The sequence below is a fragment of the Coffea eugenioides genome, chromosome 6 (genome assembly GCF_003713205.1).
Source record: "Coffea eugenioides isolate CCC68of chromosome 6, Ceug_1.0, whole genome shotgun sequence".
Lineage (NCBI taxonomy): Eukaryota > Viridiplantae > Streptophyta > Magnoliopsida > Gentianales > Rubiaceae > Coffea > Coffea eugenioides.
This window is the reverse complement of record NC_040040.1, coordinates 12,486,477-12,488,417: the sequence shown is the minus strand read 5'-3', so window position 1 is coordinate 12,488,417 and position 1,941 is coordinate 12,486,477. Positions and strand designations below refer to the sequence as shown.

The 1,941-nt window shown below is 36.1% G+C and overlaps 1 protein-coding gene across 1 annotated transcript; it reads right to left on the bottom strand.

Annotated features, from left to right (window-relative positions):
* Nucleotides 1-232: 232 nt before the first annotated feature.
* On the bottom strand, nt 233-1,471 carry LOC113775001 (transmembrane protein 230). The gene is made up of 2 exons (XM_027319684.1): nt 1,001-1,471; nt 233-546 (listed from the first exon to the last, which is right to left on the bottom strand). Exons 1-2 carry the CDS (start codon nt 1,188-1,190, stop codon nt 425-427), a joined length of 312 nt encoding a protein of 103 aa, XP_027175485.1. The 5' UTR covers nt 1,191-1,471; the 3' UTR covers nt 233-424.
* Between the last annotated feature and the right edge of the window lie 470 nt (nt 1,472-1,941).

Here is a 1,941-nt window from a genome sequence, read left to right as displayed (position 1 = left end):
TTTGGACTGGTTATTACCATTTGAAGAATATGTACATGAAAGATATCAAGACTAGCAACGTTTTAGAGTGAGTAATGCGTAAAGAACTTCACATTCCACAGACAAATATTCCTTATGCATAAGCATTTGCAGTAATGGAAAGCAAAGTTGACCAAACCAACTTCATTGCCATCCACAATTGCCCAATAGATACTCAGTAACACATGAATAAGTAAAAATCAAGTGAGCAAGAGAGGTCAAAAAAGGAAAAATAGATCATTACTAAGAGTGTGTACAAGTTTAACAGTGCATTCATTTACAGCCATAGCATTACAATTTCTCAGAGATAACATCAGCAAACAGATACTAACACGAATGACAGTGAAGTAACACCCGAAAGAACAAGGGCTCTATCTGTACATCAACTCTTGATTCTCCAACGACTCTACACAGGAGGAATGTTGGAGAAAGAGAAACCTTTGTAACCCTTATAAGCATAGTATGCAATCCTTGTGTAGTAAAATCCCGGAAGAAATAAAATACCCCCAAGTATTGCAAAAAATAGTCCTGAAATTGACAACAATAGTCAATATATGCTCATCAACAGTTAAAAAAAGATTCAGGAATCAATCAAGCGTTAGCTAGGAAATCCAATTGAATGTGAGCTAAAGCAAAAAGAGCATTATATATATATATATATATATATATATATATATATATATAGCCGCTTGTTAGATAATCATTCAAGCATTATCATACAGGGGCACAAGACACTACCAGCCAACCTGAGCAATACCTCCAAAATCAAAACTTCAGGGAAAATTCAGAAATGAAAAATTAGACTCAATTAAGTAGTACTCTGCTCAATAACTGTTGTACCAAACCCTCCCCCACCATGAAAAAAAAAACCCCAGAACAAATTTAGCAGAAAAACGGATAAATAGTTAAAGGCAGAATCATATAAATTGGAAGTAAAGTAAGGGGTATAATAGGAAAATAGAAAGAGAGAGAGAGAGCTGACCATGAGCTCGGTCGCCACCAACTTTGTTGACAGCCATAATGACGCCGAGGACGATTCCTAGGGTGCCGAAAACTAAAAGAGCAACGGCGAGCGCGATCTCCTTGATAGGAGGGCGGTTGTTGACGGTGTAGGGGGTGTCCATCATGATGTCCTCATCGGATATCGAGAACGCGTGATCTACATACGCCATGTTTTTTTTATCACTAGTATTGAAGGAAAGAGAAGTATCTAGTTTGTTTGTTTGATTGATAGATTTACTTCTGGGTTTGAGATTTTCTTCTTTGTAAATGAGAAAGTTTGCTGCTTGATGAAGTTGTTCTAGCAAATAGGAATGGTAAGCTTGGAGAAGAAAGGGATTATGGGGGGTTGAAGGTCAGAACTTAGAAGCGGTGAATGGAGACTTTTCAGCAGAAAAGAAGGCTTGGAGTGATAGTGAGGGAACGGAATGGATGATGCCGTGGGCGTGCTGGAGATATTGGAGATAATGGATGATGCCGTGTGTAATTTGGACTTTTTCCTTAAATCGTAATCCTACTTATACGTTTCAACTTTCTAATACTACTATACTTTGTGCAACTAAAATACAACACCTCTACCCACTCAATTTCGTTATTTAACATGTTAGTGAGACAAGGGTGACCGCAGCAGTTGAACATCAATTATTCTTCCATGAAAGTATAGATATAAATGAGTTTAATTAAATCAATATTTTAGCATTTAAGTTTGTTTACTTATTAATGGGTTTAAATTTGTCAGTGTTTATTCATCGAACCAGACTCTGTTTAAATTTGTCGTATGTATTCATCTAGCAATACCCAAAACAACAAATCCAAACTCGAAGCGAGTTCAAATATTTTGAATTGTTTACGCATAAATTTCAAAATTTGATGCTAATCACTTAAAATTGAGCGAAATTTAAAACTTAATCAAACACAAAACAC